The 24,086-nt window shown below is 40.4% G+C and overlaps 1 protein-coding gene across 7 annotated transcripts in view; it reads right to left on the bottom strand.

Annotated features, from left to right (window-relative positions):
- The window catches only part of Ero1b (endoplasmic reticulum oxidoreductase 1 beta), a 73,706-nt gene that overhangs the window by 25,789 nt on the left and 23,831 nt on the right, over nt 1-24,086 (bottom strand). For 3 of the 7 annotated variants that reach the window (XM_063276672.1, XM_063276675.1, XM_063276674.1), the window contains exons 1-6: nt 19,661-20,408; nt 10,066-10,185; nt 4,508-4,591; nt 3,532-3,573; nt 2,178-2,260; nt 166-239 (exon numbers count right to left, since the gene is read on the bottom strand). In XM_063276672.1, the coding sequence (XP_063132742.1) occupies nt 166-239; nt 2,178-2,260; nt 3,532-3,573; nt 4,508-4,591; nt 10,066-10,185; nt 19,661-19,762 (505 nt within the window). In that variant the 5' untranslated portion in view covers nt 19,763-20,408. Of the gene's footprint in view, nt 1-165; nt 240-2,177; nt 2,261-3,531; nt 3,574-4,507; nt 4,592-10,065; nt 10,186-19,660; nt 20,409-24,086 lie in introns of those variants that run through there. The other 4 variants (NM_001415676.1, NM_001191893.2, XM_039095982.2 and 1 more) reach the window with 2 other exon arrangements.

Below are 24,086 nucleotides of genomic sequence, written 5' to 3'. Positions count from 1 at the left end.
CAAGGCCTCAGACATACTCTCAACAAATGCCACTATCAATAGTAATGTCTCCACAGAAAAATCCAGCATTAAAACACTAACTCAGGCCAAGGCCATATATTCAATGGTTCAAATGTCTTATAAAAAGCTTCAGGATAAAGTGATGGTGACAACTTATTTTATTACCATCAAGTTCACAAAAGTGATCCTGTGAATCATCATATCTTGCCCAGTCAATGAATGCTTCTTTGCTTTCGTTACTATGGGAAGAAATAAAAAAAAATTATATTTGGAGCTAAAATTTTAACATTATATTCTAGTGAAAAATAAAATAATTTCTTCAGAAGATGATGCTACAAATTCTAGCAGTAGTTAAATTAAGGAATGATAAGACTAAGTCATGAAAAACTCAACTTTTCATGGGTTGTTTATATTTCTTAACTACTTTAAAATAATTCTTAGCCCTAGTTCAGTAATTTGAATTTATAAAATATATAACAAACACATACAAAACTCAAGGTTACTACTCCAACTGACATACAAATTGTAATTTTTTTAAAAAATAAAAGTTCAATTTGTTTTTTTAATTCTTTAAATTTAAGTTTCTTCTATATTTATAGAACCCCCAAAACCAAGAACTTTATTGTATTAACTGTCTAATTTATGATGCATGGGCTCACACTCTGCATGCTAGGCTAGTACTCTTACCACACAGTTGATTCTCCAGTCCTTGGACTTTTGATACAGGGTGGTGGTATGTAACTTAGGCTAGCTTCAAACTCCTGATGCTCTTGTCTCCACTCTCAGAGTGCTAGGATTATAGGTGTGCACCACCCGTGCGTGGTGCTCCACTGCTCCCCTCTCCTAGTCCAACACAGCATTCACCAGTTCACCAGCCACATCATTGTGGTCCACATTTATTTTATATTCCACCTTACATTTAAAAAAAATCTATGGTAAAGTAATGAGTTCTGATATAAGAATTAATCACATTCATTCAAATCAACTGTGACCTGTATCTATTGTATTCAGGCCTTCTTGTTATTTAATACACAATGGCAACAATGATTAGAAGAGCTCATGATGCTCTCCTTAATTCACTGCACAAAAGAGGGGAAAAACAAAAGGTAAAACCATGTGAGGAAGTAAGAGATGGGGAAGTATAGGTGGCATATGTACAGATGTCCAGCCATGAAGACGTATATTTCAAATATGTACATCACACTGTGTTTGTCAATTAGACTTAAAAACAAAGCTGCTTAAAATTATAATACTACTTGTTAGAGAAAGGCAGAACAGGATACCTCTCTCTGCTCCTCGTGTGTGTGTGTGTGTGTGTGTGTGTGTGTGTGTGTGTGTGTGTGTGTACATGTGGGCATGATACCTCTCTCTGCTCCTCGTGTGTGTGTGTGTGTGTGTGTGTGTGTGTGTGTGTGTGTGTACATGTGGGCATGCCAGTGCCATGCTGCACAGTGTAGATCTGGGGCGTCAGGTCTCTCCTTCTACCTTGTTTTGAGGCAAGGTCTCCTTTCCAGTTGCCAATGTTTACTCCAGCTAGCTGCCCCTGGACGTCCAGCCTTTTCTCTCTCTTATTCCTCCCTCCCACTATGCCACAACAGTACTGGAATTACAGGTGTACATCACTACATCTGGATTTTAACATGGATCCCAGGGATCAAATTCAAGTTGTCAAGTTTGTGTGGCAAGTACTTTTGCCTACAATTAGTATTATAATTTTTATCTTGCTGGTCTCAAAGTATGGATTGTTATACTGAAAATACACAATCTGGATTACTGCCCATTAAAGACTCAAGGGCTCAAGCTCTTTCCACACAATGTTCATGAAGAGCATAAAAGTCCTGCCAGTCCACTCATTCTCTGGCATTATTACTGAGGCTAAAACAGGACAAAGGATGCAAAGTTTAATGCAACTGTGGGCATTATTCTTTTTAGAAGTTTATTAGTAAAAAATGTTCTATCAAAATCACAAGCTGGGCAGTGGTGAGGCAAAGGCAGAGGCAGGCAGATCTCTGATGTCAGCCAGGTTGGTCTACAGAGTGAGTTCCAGAACAGCCAGAGGTACACAGAGAAACTGTCTCCAAAACAAGACAAAAGGAAATAAAACAACCCCACAAAAACAAAACAAAACAAAAACCCACAAAAAGCCACTGACATTAACTAAGAACAACTCAACTTGCCTTAGGGTGCTGTTGATGGCGCCCAGCTTGTTAGCCTGCTCACAGTCGTCCAGTTCTTTGGTGTTGTTTGCTGCTTGTGAGTACTGAAAGAAAGCTCGTATGTAGTTAAATGATAGTGATTAGCTCTTAAGTTCTATCATCAAAATCCTTATAGTTAGAAAGGCCTTTTTTAAAGGCATGAAACTTTACCATTAAGTGAGCAAAGGCATTAAAAATGTAATAGTGTGCTGGTGATGATGTCATTGGGGAAAGAAATTGAAAATATATCTAGTTTTACAAACACATAAACTCCTTAGAACAGCAGTCTTCAACTTAGACCATAACCCAAGGCAAATTTATTTTTTAATATTATAACATCTTAGTGTTTTGTATTATTTTAAAAAGCAAGATACCCAGACCTTATGGTCCAGCATCACTTCTATAAACAGTACTAGGGAAACTTTCATGTGCACACAATGAGACCGGGTACAAAAATGCCAGTATTTCTCTGCAAGAGCAAAGAACCAGAATGCCTGAAATGTCTATATGCAAGGTGGCAACTGCCAGTCACACAAATGACTAAGATGTTGTTGGTAAGGGTGAGTGCACAAGATCCAATGTGTAAACAGAGAAAGAGGCTTACAAGCAAAAACACAGAGCCAAAATACAAACTAAAAAGTATTTCCAACTTGAAGAAATTCATAGTAATAAAATTGTTTTTCACCTCTCATAAAGTAATCTATAGTATTGTACTGAGGAGACATGCTCTGAAAGTGTTACGTATAGACAGATACATAAGTAGTAAGAGTAGAACCACATAAATCACTTCAGGAAATGACTGGCTCTGGGGAAGAGGAAGTAAAATGGGATCACAACAGTTGGAGGAGTGGGGGTGAGCATCAATACATGGAGAGATGGATAGAATAAGGAGACAGTATGAAAGGAGGAGGCAGAGAGAGTGGAGAATCTTCATCATGTATGTGCAGCAGAGGAAGATGAGTTACCCGCCAAAGCTTACCCCCCCCCAAAAAAAATAAAAATAAAAGCACAATGAATACCTTCACACCATTTCCAAGTATTTGGCTCAAAATAGCTTGGGAATACTTTACATGAAATATTCTGAATCTAACACACATTAACTGAAACAGAAGACTTAAAATAGTTACTAGCATTTTTGTTGCAATTACAATTGAGAGTTTTTCTAACTAGAGATTCTAAAAACAGAATTCCAAAAGAAGCTAGGCATGTATAACTTCACTGCTTGATTCGAGAGTTAGTATTTTGAACTCTGAGGCCAATCCCCATTCCCAGGTAGGCTCATGGCTCTCTACTGTCCCCACTATCTGAAAAAAGTCAAGGAGGAAAAGTAACTCACCTTATTTGAACGCCCAGCTTTAATTCCAACGGGAATTTTACTCTTAAGAGAAAAATAAGAACATTACTTAAAAGATGGTCAGAAGGGATGGTCACTATCAGAGGTAATGGAGGGAACAAACGGGCACTGATCTCAAAACACACATGTATTTTGCTTCCTATGTTATGACTTCTCTTTTAAAAATTATGTTTTATGTGTATGAGTGTTTTGCCAGCATACATACATGTGTACCATGTGCTTGCCCACTATCTATGGCATCCAGAGACATACTGGGTCCCCTGACCAGTGGTTATGGGTGGCTCTAAGCTGCCATTTGAGTACTGGTAACTAAAGCCAAGTCCTCAGTAAGAGCAGCAAATGCTTTCTCTCTCCATTCCCTGTTGTGAGTTTTAAAAATAAACATTGTTTATTTCTTACTAGAAATGTATCACAGTGGCTATAATGCACTATATATGGAAAGTAACTTTAAACTTTTGGTTAAAACACTAGGAAACCTGTTATGAACCAGCCAGCATTGTGGCTCATATACACATACCCCTACCTGGAATGTAACATTCTCTTGGTAGTAAACATAACGTTGAAAGGGAAAAAAAAGCATTGAAAACCTATTCTAACTGGATTTTCCTATTTCATGCACTGAAATCCCCATTTAAAATATAAAGTTTAAGGCCCAAAACTTTCCTTTTTGTCTATGAAACAAGATATAGACCTAGTAAAGTCCTTGTAGGCCTAATCCTAAAATAAGCCTCTGATCTTCCTCCCATTTAGAATCAGATCTATATCCACACCCCATCTCCAACACCACTGGATACACAAATTCCTCAACCAATCTTTAAAGAAGTCTAGTCATAAGAGCTGAAAGCTTATGAGTCTGCTGACAAACCCAAACACAAGGATACTGGCAATGGGTTATGATTGTTTAAAAGCCCAAGAAGCCAGTCCATATCCCTCCCACTCCCCATTATCATACTCTTACTTCTGGACAGGGCTCCACATGACAGTCTTTTATTGAGCAGTGGCCATCTTCTGCCCAGAAAGGACATGGTCGTTTCAGATTAACCTTTCCAAGAAGAACAAATCAACATTAGAAAATGGGTATGATAATTATAGAATGTTTGCAGTGACACAGTAGTGATGGGGAGGGAGAAGCTGCTTGACCCTGAGGTGTGTACACAGTTCAGATATTAAATGACTGCAAGACTTGCAAGCATTTGGACAGAGTGTTAACCTTTAAAACAAATGCCTATAGGTTCTCTGACTACAAAAGAGGGACAGCATTCAAGTTCACTGCTCATTTGAAGCACAGTTGTCACTGGGCAGCATTTCAGAATGACTTTAGCACTCATTCCCCAAACATCAACCACTACCTTAGCCTTAGGACTTTCGCAGTACCTTAGTATGCGCTAAGCACTGGCTATCTGTCAGACACCAGACTAGGTTCAAGGCCAAAGTGCCCTCTCTTCTAGGACTTATAATATCCTAAGAAAAAATAAAATACTGACACACTTAATATTGCAAATTGTAGTATGTGTTCCAAAGGAGAACCCAGAGTTTTGTAGTAATAGTCCTGATGGACAGAGCCTCTGAGGAGACCATATTTTAGGAAGATGAAAGGTGGGGGAAGCGCGCGTTTGGCTATAGCAATGTTAAGCTTTAATGATGCTAAAAATGAAAAACCACCAGTTCCACCATTTTTGATGGAAAAAGAATGGACGGTAAGGGTAGAGGCCATCATGGTAAACACTAATTGTCATATTCTTCATACAAGAGGAAGTTGATAATCCAAGAGGACTTACAGGGGTTTAGCCCAAGCTAAAGACCAGTTTCCTGTTTCCTCCTTTGTTACCTTTTACTACCTCCACCACCATCATGTGTCTTGCCTAAGCTTCCGCAACAGTTTCCCTCCTTCAACCACAACCTATTGCATGCAGCAACAGCTACACTGAAACCAAGGCAGACCTATCCAGTGTCTGCCCAGAATCTTCCTGTGCATTTTCAGCTCTCCTGGAGCAAATCTATCCCTGCAGCAGCTCTACACACACGACTCTTGATACACCAGGATCCATAAGCCCCAAAGCTTCTATACTGCCCACTCTCTTTGTCCTTACTATTGTTCCTATAGAAGGCCTGTTCTACGACCTTATTCGGGCCTTGACTAGACACTCTAAAGTAGTACTTCCAATGTAACCAACCCCCAATATATTGTTATATCATTTTTTGTGTGTGTTTGTGCATTTGTGTATGTGGCATGTGTACATGCTCACGTTTTTTAAAATTGGATCCTACATACCTCTCCAACCTCCTCATCCTCACTCATCTGCTGCCTTCTAATTCTTCAAATATACTAAACTTAGTCCTGTGTCAAAACTCTTAAATCTATTCACTCAACTTCCCTGAAATGTTTTCCCAGGAGCTCACCACCACTTATACTTTCACATTAGAAAAGTCTTTGCTCAAATATCACATTAGCATCAATACCATCCTTTCCCGCTCATTTCATCAAAGCAGGGTTACCTCTCTGTATTCTTTATTCTCATCCTGTTTCTATTGTGCTCCTACTTTATTTTCTCTATAGTAGCCATCTTACATCTGACAATACAGTTCAATGTCTACTTATTTATTGCTTGTCTCCCTAAGCAGAACAAAAGCATTGTCTTACTCACCGCTGACTCCACAGTACCAAGACTAGAGGCTGTCACAAAGTCATCGATGTGACCAACTGCCTAGCTGCAAAGATGGGTGGTTGCTTCTACCTCCAGCTTCTTGTTCCCAGAATCCCCAGACTGTATGTGTGTGTTTGAAATCAGCTTCTCTTAGATTCCCACTAGTACAGTATACTGTGAATGGATAATGTTTCTATTTATCTCACAGACAGTCAGAACTAGAAGCAGAGCATCTTTCTCTCAAATACCTGCCTATTCATGGGATAAAGGCATCAGCAAGATCAGGGCTACACCCCCTTGGGGAACAGGCAATGAATATGACTGGTCATATATGGAACAACCTTATCCTATTAGAGCATTTCTAAATAAAGCAGGAAAATGAAAACCTACATTGATTGGCCACACTGTTAGTTTTGCCTTACTTAGCTTTCATTTTCCCTTCTACTGTAACAGTCTTCTAATTTCCCTTTCAGGAACAATGTTCCCTCATGCTCCTTTGAATAGCACTGTCACCCAAGGTATCTTTGTTTCTTTTGGTAAAGGTTATCACATGGCTTCCTGGACCAATCATGATTCTCTCCTCCAGAAATTTGACTCTTTTATAAAGAACAAGAAAAATATGGGAAAATAGTTCATTTGGCCTGAATGTTTGGTCTGAAAGGCTGATGCTACAGCTCAGGGGAACAGTGCTTGCCTAGTTGCCCCTTAGATTCAACCACCACAAAGTTTTAATTTGTCATAAAGAGAATGCCCATTAGTGCCTGCTCCCCTTTCGTTTTTCCTGACTTGTTCTACTTTACTTTGTCTTTCAAGTTGGTAAACTAGTAAACTACTCAATTATCTTCTCTCTTAAACTACTATTTTTTGGTCAAAAAAAGTATCCTACTTAGGATATCCAGGCCTATTATTTCTTCGATTTAAAAACGTGATAATTTCAACATCCTTAGTCATCAGAGAAATGCAAATCAAAACAATCCTGAGATTCTACCTCACACTAGTCAGAATGGCTAAGATCAAAAACTCAGGTGATAATAGATGCTGGCGAGGACGTGGAGATAGGAACACTCCTCCATTGTTGGTGGAATTGCAAGCTGGTACAACCACTCTGGAAATCAGTCTGGAGGCTCCTCAGAAAATTGGACATAGTACTACATGAGGACCCAGCTATACCACTCCTGGGCATATACCCAAAAGATGCTCCAACATATAACAAGGACACTATATTCATAGCAGCCTTATTTGTAATAGCCAGAAACTGGAAAGAACCCAGATCTCCTTCAACAGAGGAATGGATATAGAAAATGTGGTATATCTATAAAATGTGGTATATCTATAAAATGTGGTATATCTATACTCAGCTATTAAAAACAATGACTTCATGAAATTCATAGGCAAATGGATGGAACTAGAAAATAGAAAATAGCATCCTGAGTGAGGTAATCCAATAGCAAAAAAAAACAAAAAAACAAAACAAAACAAAAAAACCCACATATGGTATACACTCACTGACAAGTGGATATTAGCCCAAAAACTGGAATTACCCAAGATAAAATCCACAGACCGCATGAAGCTCAAGAAGAAGGACAAACAAAGTACAGATGCTTCAGTCCTTCTTAGAAGGGGGGACAAAAATATTCATAGGAGGAGATATGGAAACGAAGTTTGGAGCAGAGACTGAAGGAATGGCCCTTCAGAGTCTGCCCCACCTGGGGATCCAGCCCATTTACATACAGCCACCAAACCCAGGCAATATTGTTGATGCCAAGAGTGCATGCTGAGAGGAGCCTGACATAGCCATCTTCTGAGAGGCTCTGCCAGAGCATGACAGATACAGAGGCAAATGCTAGCAGCCAACCATTGAATGGGGTCCCCACTGGAGGAGTTAGAGAAAGGATTGAAGGGGCTGAAGGGGATTGCAATCCCATAAGAACAATAATATCAACCAACCAGACCTCTCAGGGACTAAACCACCATCCAAAGAGTACACATGAATAGACCATCGCTCCAATTGCATATGTAGCAGAGGATGGCCTTATTTGGCACCAAAGGGAGGAGAAGCCCTTGGTCCTCCCAAGGCCGGACACCCCAGTGTAGGGGAATGTCAGGGTGGGGAGACTGGAAGGGGTGGATGGTTGGATGGGGGAAGGGAATAACATTTGAAATGTAAATTTAAATAATCCAATAAAAACAATAAAATGAAAAGAAATAAACAAAATGTAGATAACAAAAATTTCACATGAAGATTAAATGAGATATACATTCATCTAAATATTCAATTCCTCAATGGGCCAGGCCTTATATGAATACAAAAATAGAAGATGCAATCCCAAAGGGAGGTATGCTGAGTGAGGGTTGAAACAGATTCAGTGGAAATGTTACCTGGACCCCAAATGAAAGCACGGTCTCTGACAGCACACACAGTTTCTACTGTATTAGACTGAACCATATGAAATTGGCATGTTCAACCATTTTCAAAACATTAAAGTGACAGTTTTGCATGGTTTATCTAATATTATGGAGGATACATCCATGCACACAGTCACTCATTTCATGCAGGGACTCAGGAGCACCTATCTTGTTTGTATGAAAAACACCTAAGGATCAGCCTTTACAGTTTTAGGTAAAGATTTAATCTTTGAAATAATCCACCAACTGCATTCCCAACTGATTATGTACAAAGAAGAAACATTTACTCCTTTCTGGATATTCTTTGTACCTGTGGTCAAAGGGATATATTCCCAATCTGTAATTTTCTAATTTATCTTCTTGGACAATCTACAATTGCTAAAAACTAAAATTTTCACCCTCAAAAACATTTAAAGAGGGGTTGGGGATTTAGCTCAGTGGTAGAGCGCTTGCCTAGCAGGTGCAAGGCCCTGGGTTCGATCCCCAGCTCCGGAAAAAAAAAAAAACATTTAAAGAACCAAGATAATCTATTCAGAATCATGTTTAAAATTTTAGAACAAATTAAAATAGAAACCAAATTATATACCAGCCAAATCCTAAGAGCAAGAACAAGATCAAAGTAAAGCCAAGTGTAGCTTTAAAATATAACTGTAAAACATACTCTGTGCAACACACAGAAGAGAGGAACTGAAGAAATGGAGAGTGAATATGGTCAAAGTACACGATGTACTTGAACCAAACGAGGTCGTCACGTAGCCCACTGCCTCCTTGTACATGAATATACAGGAATAACTGTTTTAACCCTTGGTACTATCTCCTTAGAAATATAAAATTACAATTGTTTCTTTGTGTTCTAATTGTTGACATACTTCTGCCTTTCCACTGGTTATTTCAGAAGGCCTAGAGACTCATGCTAGGTTAAAAACAAGGTCCACAGAATTATGGACCAGAATTATGGAAGGTGCCTATGGAGGCAAGTTCTACTTGCAGCATCACATAGGTTGCAGCCCCCACAAAGAACACCAGTGACCTTCTGTTACTCTGCAGTGCTTAAGACACACCTATTATATCAGCACAATGCACAGCCGCAGCCCGACAGTGTGGTCCAGAGCACATAACCTGAGCTCATAGAAGCTGACAAAATCCGTGTGGGCAGGAGAAATCTTCATCAAAAAAACTGAACGAATAATTCCCAAACATAAGAAGAGGGGTTCTGGGGGCTGGGGATTTAGCTTAGTGGTAGAGCGCTTACCTAGGAAGCGCAAGGCCCTGGGTTCGGTCCCCAGCTCCGAAAAAAAGAACAAAAAAAAAAAAAAAAGAAGAGGGGTTCTGATTCTCAGTATGTAGTAAACAAGTGTTCCACTATGATATTTTTTTAAAAGATTTTGAAAAACACAATAAAACAAGTCAATTTGCAGACTATATAGAAATCTTGGATTAACAGAATTTAAAATGGCCACCTTACCTTGTAATAACGAAAATAGTCTCGTTCTTGTAACTTTTTTATTTTGGGAAAGATTTTGTAGGTGTTGAAGTTATCAATGCTGTCAATGTCACATAAGCAATCATCCAGAACTCCAGTCACCTAGAATGTATATATGTTTAAGATATTAGATATACAAATCACTAATAAATCTACTTTAGAGGATAATTTATTCATTCAAATTGTCCAGTTTTACTGATTAAGGTTTATAACATTAGGTCCAATGGTGGAAAGTGTGATGGTTTCAAGCTGGAGTAGGAACAAGATGGCTCAGCAGGTAAAAACATTTATCCTTCAAGCCTGATGACCTGAGTTCAATCCCAGGATCCCATGATGTATAAGAAGAAGCAATTCCCAAAAGTTGTCATCTGACCTCTACATGTGTGTCTGTACCATACATGCTCCCTAAACCCTCCCCCGTCAAATGATGATGATGATAGAACAGGATGGATGCTTCAATTGAGCATCTACACCCACACACTGCAAGCATGCAGACATGAAATAATGAGAAGGGGAGGAGGAGGACAGGAACAGAGTAGATGCTTGAAGTGAATAACCTGATCCATATTTTCACTGTGGTGCTGAACATATGAAGCAGAATATTATAAAAATGTGAATACAGCAAGGCGGTGGTGGTGGACAGCTTTAATCCCAGCACTTGGGAGGCAGAAGCAGGTAAATCTCTGAGTTGGAGGCCAGCCTGGACCACAGAGTGGGTTCCAGGATAGCTAAGGCTCATAGAAACCCTGTCTAGAAAAAACCAACCCCCTTCCCCCAAAAAGTGAATACATACACACAAATATAAACAGAACCAGAAAAATATCAAATCATTCTATCAATGGCAACATCCTGTTTATAACTCTATCTTTATAAAATGTTACCATTGTGTAACTTGGTAACATGACCTAGTACTTCTCCCTATTATTTCCAACTGCACATGAACTTGCAACTATCGCAGTTCAAGGCTTTAAAAACAATGGAACTCTGCCTATTAAATGTTTTATTCAGGAAGTTCTCAGATAGAAGGAGACATAGAAGCAGGGATCAGAAGCAGAAGTTCTAGCCAATTATTTTTCTTTCTCAGAGTGGAAATGTCTCTCAACTCCATCTCACACAGACACAGCAACATGTTACCTTTACGTAAGGAACAAGGGCTGGAATTCTCCACTTAATCACCCTATTTCTTAGGATCCTGTCACTAACTCTCAAATTTCATTGAGCTTCTAGATTCTCTAGTCACAGCAGTCACAGTCGTGTGTGTGTGTGTGTGTGTGTGTGTGTGTGTGTGTGTGTGTGTACCTGTGCATGTGTTTAAAATACTTTTCTAATCTAGGCATGGTAGTTTATGCCTTTAATCCCTGCATTCAGTAGGCAGGGGCAGGCAGATTTCTGCATTTGAGAGGTTGGCCTGGTCTACAGAGTGATCTCCAGGAAAGCCCCCCCCCCCAAAAAAAAAAAAAAACCTGTCCAAAAACAAAAAACAAAATCCTTTTATCTAGTAACTGTTCTTTTTAGTAATTATTTTAAACTGAAAACTTTTGGTTTGTAAACTATTATTTTCTTTAAATATTTTCAGGAGTTGGGAAGATGGCTGTCAGCAAAATGCCTGACACACAAGCATAAAGGCCTAAATTCAGATCTCCAACTCTTACATAAAAAGCTGGGGAGGGGGCTGGGGATTTAGCTCAGTGGTAGAGTGCTTACCTAGGAAGCGCAAGGCCCTGGGTTCGGTCCCCAGCTCCGGAAAAAAAGAACCAAAAAAAAAAAGCTGGGGAGGCAGCAATGGGGAGGTTAAGACTGAAGGCTCCCTGGGGCTTGGTGGTTAGACATTCTAAGTGAATTGGTGCGCTCCAGCTTCATCAAGTCTCTGTCTCAAAGAATAAGGTGGAGAAATGATTGATAGCACCTAAGGTCAACTTCTAGCCTCCATGTGCATGTGTGCACACACACAGGCCATTTTCATTGTTAGAAGGATAAATTACTGTTGATACACATCTGTAACTTTTAAAACCTATGCATCGGGGTTGGGGAGTTAGCTCAGTGCCCTGGGTTTGGTCCCCAGCTCCGAAAAAAAAAAAAAAAAAAGAAAGAAAAAAAAATAAAAGGAAAAACCTGTGCATCACCAAAATCTTGACATGTAGATGCAAATATTTCCTGTATCCTTGAAGTTCTTTCTCAAGTACACCTACCTAGAGGTTAAAATAAAGCTTACTGTTGTAATTTTCTTTGTAATGCATCCTTGAACAATTTACTCACAATTTCCATTTTAGTAATATTAATGTCATTTCATTTTAATTTTTCTGCAAAAGTGTTGTTTTTGCTAACATTTTACTTTGGCATTTATTCATGATGGTGAGTTTTATTTGTAGCTAGGTCATTCACTTTCCCTGTCATGAATGTTGTATAATAAAAACAACCACAGGTTATCCATTCCATTTTGTTCTATGCAGAAGACCAGACCAAGATATGCAAGTCCTGATTGCTAAGACACTTTCACAAACCTAATCTCAGAAGAATATTCTTTCACAAATAAGTCTTTAAAGATGTGATCAGGGCAGGCAAGATTGTTCAATGGGTAAGGATGTTTGCCAGGCAAGCCTGGCAACCTCAGGTTGATCCCTAGAACCCATGTAAAATTGGGAACAAAGAACTCCTCTGATGTCTACATTCATGATATGGCAAGCAAGCATACATGCAAGTGCAAGCACACAAACACACACACAATATAAAAATTTTAAAGAAAAATCTAAAGATGTGATTGAGGATCTTAAGATATGAAGATTATATTAGATTAATAAAAGGAGACTTATAGAGCTACCAGAATTCCTTATCAGAAAGAGGCATGGGTACTGGTACTGGAGTCAGGAGAAATTACAAGAGTTTACAGTACTGACAGTGAAGATAATACAGGAAGAAGTCACAAGGCAAAGACTAAACACGCCCTTAGAAGCAGAATCAAGAAAGTTCCCACTTACAGCCTCCAGGTCTCCTACCTTGTTGATAAAATTAGGATTTTATTACTGTAAAATTCATTTTCAGATTTGTAAAACTATGAGATTAAGAACATTGCATTGTTTTTAGTGACTAAACTGTGGTGACTTGTTATAGCAACACTGGAAACAAATATATTCCATATCATAAATTTTGCTAAAGAAAAAAGCTGTGCAATCATCTTTGCACATATATCTTGGGAGAGATGTGAAAGAGTTTATCAAGGTGACAATTTTGGGTGTAAAATTGCTCTAAGCACACATTCAGCTTTATTAGGAAACAGCAGGCTGACTTCCTAAGTACCTCACCTCCAATGGTCAGGAGTTACTGTTGAGACATGCCACCCTGAACACTAATATTAAACTATGGTTTAAATTTTACCAATCAACAAGAACAAAGAGGTATAAGGGAATAGTAGATCTGTCCTAATGATAATGTACTACATTTATTTCTTTTTGATTCTGAAGAGTGAGATGTTTGTCATCCAAATATAAATGATGGAGAATAAAAAGTTGGATGTGATGATCTAGAACTAAGATTTCTTGTCTTCAAATATAAACTTGGGACTCAGGTACAGATGGGTTTTTAAATCTAAGCGTCCAGACAAGATGAACAAGAAAGACCAAACCCCAAAGGTCGAATGACTGGTGACTGAGAGAGGAGAAGTCAGCCTAGTGTTTTAAGATAGACTAGGCCACTACAAAGGAAGTAAACCATAAAAGTTAGCATCTTGGATAGCACTTATAAGAGTAAGGGTTGAGATGTGAAAAAAAACAATCTGCCAACAGGTAAAACCTGAGGTTTAAGAACTATAGTCTTAGTAACAAAGACACTGGTAACCTTGACAAGAGAGAACAGTTTCAGGGCAGTAGTAGAAGAATCTGACTGTAATGAATATGCTAAACAAAACAGAACAGGAGAAATAAAACGAACACAGCTCAGGATTTTTCTAGGTATAGAAATTAAAAGGGGGAGGGGGCAGATTAATCAGTAAAGTGTTCAATGAGGACCAGAGCTCAGCATCAAGAACGTAAGATCATATTCTAGGATGACAGTAACAGCTCATTAGGGGAAAGAAAAAGTAATGAGGTGGGGGAAATGGAAGACATGGAGAGAACCATAGCCTTGAGTAGGAAAGAAGAAATGGGCCCTAGTACACATCATACAAGCACAAATGATTCATCCCTGGCTGTAACCAACATGGTCACAACCGTTGGTACAGAGACCAGTAAGTGGATTTCTCAGTGGACATTCTCTGTTAGGTGTGATGCCGATATGGCAGATGATGAAGGATTAAGTAGGAGAATCTGTAACAGTTATTTCCTACGCTGGGTGTAATCAGCTACTGAATTAATTCATCATTTAAGGTTTAAAGCTTACTTCCCTTCTCACTGGTCTGAGACCGCATCTCAAGTAGCTCAAGCCAACAAGGGGCTGGCTCTGCCACTGAAGCTAACCTTCAACTTCTGATTTTGTCTCTACCCCTTGAGACCATGTGTGCATACCACCATCATACCTCACTTAAGTTTCTCCTTGAAAACATCAAATTTAGAGGAAGAATTGAAAGAATTGAAGGAGCTTGCAACCCCATAAGAACAACAATGCCAAACAACCAGAGCTTCCAGGGACTAAACCACTACTGAAAGACTATACATGGACTGAACAGGGCTCCAACTGCATATGTAGCACAGAATAGCCTTGTTGGGCTCCAGTGGAAGGGGAAGCCCTTGGTTCTGCCAAGGCTGGACCCCCAGTGCAGGGGAATATGGGGGGGGGCAGTAAGGAGGATGTATGGGGGAATACCTGCATGGGGGAGGGGGAGGGGGAACGGAGGGGATGGGGACTTATAGACAGGAAACTGGGAAGGGGAATAACATTTGAAATGTAAGTAAATTAGTAAAATATATCTAATAAAAAATTAAAAAAAGAAACAGTTCAGATTTGAGTTAGGGATGTTCAAGTAGTAAAGTCTATACAAATATTAAAAAATTCCAAACTTCCAAATCTCAAGTGCTTTAGAGCTCCAAGGATTTCAGATAAGGAATATTCAACCTGAAATAGATCTGTATTTTAGAAAACTCAGATAACATTGATAAGAGAGAACACAAATTAAAACTTTTATAAGGTCATCTCTTTGAGATAAGCACTGTCAATATCTAGGATAACATCTCTTTATCATTTACTCATTGTGTCTACTAAGCATTTTTTTTCTTTTTTTCGGAGCTGGGGACTGAACCCAGGGCCTTGCGCTTGCTAGGCAAGCGCTCTACCACTGAGCTAAATCCCCAACCCCTCTATACTAAGCATTTTTATGAGACTATAGTAATCAATAAAGTAACCACAATTCTAAAAAAAAAAATCAATTTCATTATTTTTAATCTTTTGGCCATTCTTTTAGCTTTTTGAAATACTTCTATGCTTTTCTTAAGTACACTATAACTGATATTAAATTACCTACCTAAAAATTTCAGAACCTAAGTTTCTACTGTTTCCACTATAGGTGTTCCTTAACTTTCTGTGAAAAATTATTCCCAATAAGTCCACTAAAACAAACACATCAAATGGAAATGTAGTTGAGACACATAACCTACCATACAACATAGGTCAGAAACTCAAGAGACAATCTGTGGAGTACAAGGTATTTACCCTTGTGTTGGCATAGCTGATGGTGAACTGTTGCTCACTGAGCCTTCCTAGCATTCAAAGTATATAACTTGTATAACAGAAAAAATATATCAAAATATGAAGTAGTTTCTATAAGCTAATACAATTTTTTAACCTGTGTAATTAGAAAAAAATCCAACCATCATAAGCCAGAGACTATTTGCATCTGTTCATGGTACCCTACTGCCTTGTGGTTTATGATTACTTTCTTATATATTTGGTTGTGAGCCTAGCCTTTAACGGCTGAGCCATCTCTCCAGCCCTTATGATTACTTTCTTTTGGCACACTCCTAGCTGTTTATTTCACTGAACACTATCTCTGAAAAATCTTAAGTCCTTAAGTTGAAAATACACTTCTCTAGGAGGAATGGGTATTTGCTTTCTCTGGTAACCCAGGCTTGCTGTGAATTCCACTTCTAGCCGAAGCTTATTTTAACACAAATGATACAAACGAAGCCTGAAAGGGCCTTCAAGGGCTGCTCACAGTCACATATTCTCAATGGAGTTTTCACCCCCTTCTTCTAGCAACTTCTTTGTTCTTTTCCTCAAAATGGGACTCATTTTTCATTCACTTTTACACCAACAATGAAGCTCTCTGGAGTCCAGGCTTTCTGGTGGGTCTCTTATGATTTTCTCATTTTAGGGAAGACACTGGTGTTATTTCTTGCCAGTTCTACCCCCATGAAGCTGTGAGACTAGAAGCTTGGTCTTTGGGATTAAAAGAAACAAATTCAAAGTTTAGACCAGAGACTGAAGGAACAGACATTCAGAGCCTGCCCCTTTCCACCAAAACTAGATAAGATGGATGAAACTAAAAAGTGCATGCTGAAAGGAACCGGATATAGATCTCTCCTGAGAGATACATCCAGAGCATGTCAAATACAGAGGCAAATACAGAGGTTTTAGCACCAAACCACTGAACTGAGAACAGGACCCCCTTTGGGGGAATTAGAGGAAGGATTGAAAGAGCTGAAGGGGTTTGCAACCCCATAACCACAATGCCAACCAACCAGAGCTTCTGGGGACTAAACCACCACCAAAAGACTATACATGGACTGAACAGGGCTCCAGCTGCATATGTAGCAGAGAATAGCCTTGTTGGGGCACCAGTGGAAGGGGAAGCCCTTGGTCCTGCCAAGGTTGGACCCCCAGTGCAGGGCAATGTCGGGGGGAGGGTGGTAAGAGGGGTGGGTTGGGGGGAACACCCGTATGGGGGACAGGGAAGGGATGGGGGCTTATGGACAGGAAACCAGGAAAGGAAGTAACATTTGAAATGTAAATAAAGAAATATATCTAATTAAAAAATTTCAAAAAGAAAAAAGAAACAAATCCTCCTGGTAATGGAATAGTTAGGCACTATGAGTCCCACATTTCTGACCTCCGTTTAGTGTGTTCCTTGATTTCATGCCACCTGAGAAGAGCATTTTTAAAGGATTTCAAATATATCTGACAGGAATATCCTTTTACAGGAAAAGTGTATGTTAGCATGCCGTGAAATATATTTGCATTTCATTCATAAGAAAATGGGGCATCAAATATACAAATGAACATCCTTTCACATAGTCAAAAATATTTTCCTGCTTTCAATAGAGAAGGCAAAGTACCTATTTCCTTAAATGACTTTGATTTCTTATGAACAGAGGTATTTTTCAAAAATTCCAATCTTTCCTTTTACTTTTACTCTTTTTCTCCAAATTTAGGATACATGAGAAGTAGAGGAACTATCTGTCTTAGTTCCACTTTCTGATTTTCTGGTCTCTGCTTTTCTGTACACTGAAGCAAGTCTGCTGATTTGTTAATGCTATGTAGAACAGAAAGGGCTACATTAGGGCCCCAGTTTATGTTAGTTAACCAGTCAATTACGCTCTCTGAACTTCACTTACCACCACAGCCTTATATATGATATGTACCAAATAAAATGAGGTAATATATAATTAAACATATTACAGGTTAAAGTGTTATCTAAAAATGTCATCAAAACTGTATTAGACGCTTACCTAGCAAGCGCAAGGCCCGAAAAAAAAAAAAAAAACTGTATTAGAAAGCATCACTGAGGAAGCGCAAGGCCCTGGGTTCAATCCCCAGCTCCGAAAAATAAAGAACAAAAAAAAAAAAAAAAGAAAGCATCACTGGAAACAAATACACTTTTTTTTTTTTTTTTGGTTCTTTTTTTCGGAGCTGGGGACTGAACCCAGGGCCTTGCGCTTCCTAGGTAAGCACTCTAACCACTGAGCTAAATCCCCAGCCCCACAAATACACTTTTGTAGACTGGCAGAGTGTTACTTTAAAATGCACAAATATTTAGTTGTTGATATATATATATATATAATTTGGATATAAGAAATAGAATTACAGGTACATTATAAACCACTAATTACATGTGCTTATTGGTAGCTGGAGAAACCTTAAGTGAAGCTTCTAGACTGGTGATACAAAAAAAGTATACAATTAATATATGACATACATCAAGCAAGAAAACGAGAAATCAGACTTTATTAAAAAGTTCTAAATGTAAGTTCCACTCAGACCAAACACTCAAATTAGCAACTACAAAGTAATTTTGCTATTGCCCAGAAAATTTATTTTTTTCTGATACATATACCCAGAATTCTATCATGGTGTTTTCCAAGTCAGGCTAAAATGCAGAGGAAAGAGCAATTGCATTACAGATACTTACTTGTTTAAAATGCTGATTCCTTACTCAGTTCCAGATGGACTGAGAATACACAGAAGGGAGTCAGACAGTCTCCATATTTAACAAATGGTTTCTTTCCCTTTCTTCCTTCTTTTCTATGATTGGTTCGCTGTTTAGTTGTTTGAGAGAGGGTCTTGCTATGCTGTCCTGGTTAACCCAGAAACTCAATATGTAGACCATCGTCCAACCAGCAGCAATCCTGTTTTTTTTTATTTTTCTGCTTAATTCCTGAGTGCTGAGACTACAGGTGTATGCCATTGCTCCCAGCTGTTTATTTTTATCAAATCATTTATTTAAAGAGTACTCACACATGGACACAAACAGAATATTTATGAACTCTAGGATTTAGTGCTGGGCACCATATCGCCATGAACAGAGTCAGAAAAACATGTTTACACGGTTACGCTCATAGTTGCCATCATTTTTTTTTCTTAGCAATGAGCGTTAATTGCTTCAAACTGCATGCCCCTCATTATCAAGCCATCTGAGACACTTGTTTTTCTTCGTTTTTGGCTCTTCGAGCTAACACTTTGCAGCAGGTGCAGACAAGATATAGCAGCATCTGGCAACCTGTTCAAATCTTCCTCGCTACAAAAAGCAGCAAACCCACCTCTTTTCAAGGTAAGAAGCTGTGCCTTGGCTTTCTAGCATGTAGTGAAAACACTCCAGTAATACACGCCTAACCAAGGCAATCTCAAAGTCTAACGGACTCTCCAGCCAGCAAGCTTCACTATAGACTTAGAGGCCCGCAGTAGGGGCCTAGGCCCTCCAATGTCATAACTGGGCTCACCGGGCTTGCCACTTTGCGTACATAAGACAGGTGGGTAATTATAAAGCGGGTAAAGCGTAGCTATCTCTAGAGTACAAGTTCAAGGAAGTAAAGTGCTGTCCCCTCTAGTCCAGGAAGAGGGTGGAGGGCCTGCCTCCCTGTCATCTTCCGAGGGAAGGGTGTCAGAGGTTTGTGTCCCCAACACCATCACTACTATGTCTTTCTCAAGACCAGTGTCACCACCACAATGATAAAGCCGTTAGCTAAGGCTGTTACCATCATCCTCTTCCGTAAACCACCACCATGCTTGTCGCGTCCCCGTGCCCGCCGTGCTTTACAGACGTTTCCCGCACTACCCGGTGCGGTTCTCAGTCCCTTGCTGGCCACTCGCACCTGCACCTTGGCCTCTCAGCAACGCCGGCGCGGCCTGTTCCCTGCCTCTGGTCCCTCGGGCTTACCTGGGTCTTGACGAGACTTGAGAGGAAGCCAAGGGTGACAAGCAGTTGCACCGCGGCCGCCGCCCCCTGCCCAGCAACGGCCCGGAGAAACCCCGGGCTCATGGTGACCTCGGCCGCTGCAGTCGCCTCGGTTGCTCGGGGCTGGGGAACGGCTGGCCGCCGAGACGACGATGGCAGGAGGCAGTGCCCGAGAGCCGGGAACCTCCTGGACCCGGGATCCAAGCGCCGGTTTCAGGTAGGGAACACTCTACCTTTCCAAGCAGTAGCGACTGATGTACCAGTGCTGCGCGCCCCCGCTTCATCCCATGAGGCCCCGCCCCCGGAGTCCTCAGTTATGGCCACGCCCCTGCGCAATGCCTTCTGGGAGTTGTAGTTCCTGTAGCCCCTTGGGGCCCCCCACAGCGGGAAGGTCTCGAAAATGGAGAACTACAGGCTCGGAGGTCGCTCTGCCTCTCTGAGGCGGGGCTCCACGGCGGCCAATGAGGCGGGACCACGAGGGCTCCAAAACACCCAGGAGCGGGCGGGAGAGCCGGTACCGTTTTAGGGATTGGCCTGAGGTAGTGGAATCTGTGTTTGGTAGCTCTGAGAAACAAGGCTCCGTCCCCCCCACCCCCGCAGGTCTTCAGGCACTATGCCAATAGCTACTTGTCACCGCTTGGCCTCCTGGAGCCAGGATTTCCTCACCACTCAAATTCTTTCACTTGCTATACCAAGAGCTTTCTTTGTCTTTTTCTCACCTCTGCAGCTACCTAAAACCACCTGGCATCTTGTTGAGAAGGCTTCAGCACCACCTTCATGTCACATGCCCCGAGTATCATCATTTGGCGTCTCCTCTACCAACACCAGAAAATACACCTTAAAGCATGAAGAAAAACCCAAATCTATACAGTGAAAAAGAAGAATCAGTATAAACACACAGAAAAGCTTAAAAGGACATGGACTATTCCAAATTCAACACATTCTAGGTGCTTTTGTGGTCTTAATTACACCTCAAATATTATTCTGGTATTATGTAAGATTATGTACATAGGCTTTTGTAGTCCCTAGCAAGTAAGTGATCAATAAATGGTAACCGTTAACTTTATTGATATTCCTGAGTTATAGGAAACTTAACATTCAGTAGTGGATATCAATTTGTCATTGTTGTTGTAACAAATGACCACAAGGGTGGTGATTAAAAACAAACCCAGTGTATTATCTTACATTCTGGAAGCCAGAAAACTAAAATGAAGTCGCAGGACTGCATTCATTTGGAATATTCTAGAGAACAATGTTTCCTTGCTTTTTCCCAGTCTAGGGCCAATGGAATTCCTAGACTCAGGACCTCACATGACACAGTGGCATAACCAGTTTCTGTTGTCATGTGCTTTCTGACCCTATCGCTCTTGTATCCCTACATATAAAGACCTGTGATCGTATGGGGCTCACCCAGATAATCCAGGCAACTTCCTTATCTCAAAATCCTTAGTCACATCTTCAAAGTCTCTGTTGGCCTCTCTAGTAACATGAGAACATTAACATCTATGATTCCATCTAGACCCACTGCATAATCTGTAGGGACAGCCAAAAATGAGTCCAGAGGAAGTGTGAAGAATTTCAAGACTGACAGCAGAACAATAAACCAAGTCCAAAGTCCTAGAACTCCACAGGTCATCTTCCCATGACACCAATTCCCTTTTCTCCTCCACATTTCTGCTGCCTCCACTTTGACCCAGGTCTTTCTTACCTACACAGCCAACACAAAACTGTGACTTGCTTCTCACAGCTGCCTTTCTACACTCATTTCTCTGTGCTTTGGATAAGCAAGGGACTTTCCTCCCGCCCCTTTGTGTTGCAATTGGCCCTGATGACATATACATGATGGAACATGGCCATATTTTTTTTTTTAGTTATAAACTGCCCTATTTTTAAATCTCAAGTTTTTAATATCTGATATCAAAGGCAGAACCCATGCCTGCCATTCAGAGCACTTCAGGGTCTATCAGGGAAGAAAAACATAAGCTTTTCCATTAGCTTTTCACTTGGTAGAAGGAAAACAAGTTTACAAAGATTATAATGATACAAAGATTATAATGGCACACAGCATTTGTTTTAGCTCAGAAACTTGACTCTCAATGTTTGGAAACAATTTTTTCTCTCTTGGTGAGTTAAATCAGACATGGGTATTTTTCATGAAAAAGAAAGGTACCGCGGGTTATTCACATTGACCTGTGCTGTGATCTGTCTTAGCAGTTGTAATGAGCAGTGTGAGGAGATGGTTAATTGACGAATAAGCTGCTGTCCTCTGTTTTAGCCTTGCTGTTTACTCCTAATAAGAGCAGGCATTGCCTTTATAATGATACCCATGATCCTCATTTATGCTCCTTACTTCAGACTTTCTGTCCTAGTGCTGGATTTGGAAGTTGAAACTGGAAGGCCACACCACATTCCCCTCATGGCAAGAAAAATCCAGATCCAGCTAGATTTAAAAACAATAGGAAAACTAGTAGTAGGTAGGAAAACTAGTAGTAGGTAGGAGAACTGACAGCTTGTGGGACTGAACAAGGCTTTACCACTTACAGCTTCTGAAAAGTGAGTCCATTGGGCTGTGACTCAGGGACCAAAAGTATGGACCACTGGCTGGTCTTTTGGACTGACTTGTGGTTTTCAGTTATTTTTCATCTTCTATCCTCCCATCAAACTCTGTTGTATGATTGGAACAGAACTGGGCCCTTCTGAAGACCAGCAAGTGTTCTTAACCACTGAGCCACCTCTCCAAATCCCTTATTTTAAATCTTGCTAAGTTGCCTACAGAGGCCATGAAATTTCCATGTTCCTACCCCAAGCCTTCTGAGTAGCTAGAATCACAGGTCTGCCACCAGGCCTGGCTTTAAATTCACTTTTCCTTACCTTGGCTTGCATTCGTACATTCATTAAATTGTCACAGATGTCCTGGTCTGTTGGTTCACAGAAAAGTATCCCCATCAGGACACAAGCCAACCAAATAAAGCTGTAGTATGTTTTTGCAGATAACATAATTTATTATTTACAAACCACCTGGCTTAGACAAGCCTAATTTTCTGGAACTAAGGAACAGGAAAATTATTTTCCTTCCAGTGGAAAAAAATTATGAGCCTCCCAGATCAGTTCTGGGAAGAGTGAGGACCAATTTTGTCAATTAGTACAAGTCCTTCAAGGCAAACAGTGATGATTACTCATTGATGTGGTTGGGACAGATCAATGTTCTCTGGGGAGAAACAGTCAGTACAGATGATCTGTTACTTTTCTCATTGCTGTGACCAAATCCCAACAAGAAGCAACTTAAGGGGAAACAGGTGAGTCTGTTACAGGACAGGAAGATACATAGAAGCATGGAAACAGACTCTAATCTGTAGCAGTTGGAGCATGAGGCTCACATCTCCGTATAGTAGGAAACAAAACAAGTCAGGCTTTAAACCTCAAGGCACCCACCTACCTGCATATACCACACACTACACACACATGCACACACACCACACATAATGCCACACACATACACAATACACAGACACCACACTCCATACACACACATGCACACACACATGACACACATAATGCCACACACACACATGCACTACTACACACACAACACACAAACACCACACACCAGACACACAGATACTACACACCACACACACATATGCACACACTACACAACACCACACACCACAGACACACCATACATAACATCACACACACATACACAATACACAGACACCACACACCACACACATATGCACACACACACAATACAGACACCACACACCACATACATGCACACACACACAACACACAGGTACCACAAATATACTATTACCACAAACACCCATATACCACACCACATACCATACCACATACCACACATATATACACACTCACCACATACACCCCTCCCCCCAACCCCCCCACACACCAAAAACCAATTTCCTCAAGCCAGGTCCCTCTTCTAAAGGGCTCACAAACTTCCAAAACAGTGCTACCATCTGACCAAGGATTCAAATACAGGAGCCTCTGGGGACATTTTTATATCCAAATTATGACAGATGATGAGGCATGATCTCATTTCCTGTAACTCTCAAAGGAGCCCAAGGGAACTGAGCATGGGTGAACTGAGTATGTTTCACCTTCTGGAAAGGATGGTGTCAATGGCACTTAACCACTGAGCCATCTCTCCAGCCCTTTTTTGTTTGTTTTATCTTGCTAAGTTGTGCAGACAGGCCTCCTTCCTTAGCTTCTGAGTAGCTGGGATCCCAGACCTCTGTCACAATGTCTGGCTTTCAGATTCACTCTTCATGGGGGTTGGGGGTTAAGGGAGATGGCTCAGCTGGCAAAGCGTTTGCCATAAAATCCAGAAATGCTGACAGTGCATTTGTTATCTCAGTACTGGGAGATAGAGACAGGTAGATCC

Source organism: Rattus norvegicus, chromosome 17 (assembly GCF_036323735.1).
Source record: "Rattus norvegicus strain BN/NHsdMcwi chromosome 17, GRCr8, whole genome shotgun sequence".
NCBI lineage: Eukaryota > Metazoa > Chordata > Mammalia > Rodentia > Muridae > Rattus > Rattus norvegicus.
This window is presented reverse-complemented; position numbering and strand designations above follow the sequence as displayed.